General features: G+C 50.0%; 1 protein-coding gene across 1 annotated transcript; it reads left to right on the forward strand.

Moving 5' to 3' along the window:
- Positions 1 to 398: 398 nt before the first annotated feature.
- On the forward strand, positions 399 to 1,361 carry LOC136000386 (olfactory receptor 14A16-like). Its single transcript, XM_065654166.1, has one exon. The coding sequence runs from the start codon at positions 399 to 401 to the stop codon at positions 1,359 to 1,361; it is 963 nt and encodes a 320-aa protein (XP_065510238.1).
- Positions 1,362 to 1,996: the final 635 nt, after the last annotated feature.

Here is a 1,996-nt window from a genome sequence, read left to right on the forward strand (position 1 = left end):
GGTAAGGAGAAGGTTTCACATCATGCCCGTCTGCCTTTCTGTCCTTGCTTTATTTTTCAGGAGCACTGCAGTGTTCTTCCCTGTTTCTCCACCTGTCCCTGGTGCTCTGACTCTCTGGACTTGGGGTGGGAATATGGGTCCATTTCAGTTCTGACACCAACCCAGGGGGTCTTGCCCCAGAGGTGCATTCATGGAAATTAGGTGCCCAAGCTGCATTTTAAGCTGTGATAACCCGTGTTTGTCATTTGGTGGAAAAGGAGAATTAGCTGACACATGCCTCCATCAAGGATGAGGTTTTTCATGAGAAATGGCATGTTTATTTTCCTCAGAGAAGTCTCCCCTATCTTGTCACTGTCTTTTCCTCCTTGCACAGGTCCTCATGTTCACAGGCAGAGCAAATGTCCAACAGCAGCTCCATCACCCAGTTCCTCCTCCTGGCATTCACAGACACACGGGAGCTGCAGCTCTTGCACTTCTGGCTCTTCCTGGGCATCTACCTGGCTGCCCTCCTGGGCAACGGCCTCATCATCACCACCATAGCCTGTGACCAGCACCTCCACACCCCCATGTACTTCTTCCTGCTCAACCTCGCCCTCCTCGACCTGGGCTCCATCTCCATCACTGTCCCCAAATCCATGGCCAACTCTCTGTGGGATACCAGGGTCATTTCCTATGCAGGATGTGCTGCCCAGGTCTTCTTTGTATATTTCTTATTTGGTGCAGAATATTTTCTTCTCACCATCATGTCCTATGACCGCTACGTTGCCATCTGCAAACCCCTGCACTACGGGACCCTCCTGGGCAGCAGAGCTTGTGTCCACATGGCAGCAGCTGCCTGGGCCACTGGGTTTCTCAATGCTCTGCTGCACACGGCCAATACATTTTCACTGCCACTGTGCAAGGGCAATGCCCTGGACCAGTTCTTCTGTGAAATGCCCCAGATCCTCAACCTCTCCTGCTCAGACTTCTACCTCAGGGAACTTGGGCTTCTTGTAGTCAGTGCCTGTTTAGCTTTTATGTGTTTTGTGTTCATTGTGCTGTCCTATGAGCAGATCTTGAGGGCCATGCTGAGGATCCCCTCTGAGCAGGGATGGCACAAAGCCTTTTCCACGTGCCTCCCTCACCTGGCCGTGGTCTCCTTGTTTGTCAGCACTGCCATGTTTGCCTACCTGAAGCCCCCCTCCATCTCCTCCCCATCCCTGGACCTGGTGGTGTCTGTTCTGTACTCAGTGGTGCCTCCAGCAGTGAACCCCCTCATCTACAGCATGAGGAACCAGGAGCTCAAGGATGCCCTGAGGAAACTGATGGCTGGATTCTTTTCAAAGTCATTAAACTTCCCATCTTCTGCATATCACTCATGACATAACTCATGACAGGTCCAGCCTATCTTTTTTTTTAATTTTGTATTTGGAGATGACTGTTTGGAGTTGGGGGAAGGCTTGTTTGGTTTTGCTTTTTTAACTATGATAATATTGCCCACAAAGAAATGTTATTACTCGTTCCACTTCTAATTCTCTGTTCACCTTTATAGTTTGAGTCATAGACTTTGTAAATGAGAAGTCGTGCTCTCTGTGTATTTAAAAAAAATGACCCTGCTGTGAACAGTTTGTCTGAGATCTTTCCTCTGCAACCTTTGTGAAGGTCAATACAAGGTGTCTGTTGGCAAAGATGGAGGAAACAGTGCCAGCAGAGCTGCTCTGCCAGGGAGCACCAGCCTTGTTCTTTCCAGAGTCCTTCTCTTTCCACTTCCCCACTCTCCTTCTCAGCCCTTGTGCTGCTGCAAGGCCTGAGGGCTCCCAGGGCTTGGTCACAGTCGAACTGTGTGTCGGTCCTGTGACCAGGACAGGCAATGGGCACTTGTGTGACAGAGATGGCCTCAGAACAGCATCTCCAGCAGCAAGGGGATCTCCTTAGCACAGTGCCTGAAGGTTTAGATCTTCTTCCAGAGTTGTTTTAAAGAACATGCCTAAGGAATAGACTCTCAAGGGGCTCATTG

This window comes from Caloenas nicobarica, chromosome 32, assembly GCF_036013445.1.
Source record: "Caloenas nicobarica isolate bCalNic1 chromosome 32, bCalNic1.hap1, whole genome shotgun sequence".
NCBI classification, from domain to species: domain Eukaryota; kingdom Metazoa; phylum Chordata; class Aves; order Columbiformes; family Columbidae; genus Caloenas; species Caloenas nicobarica.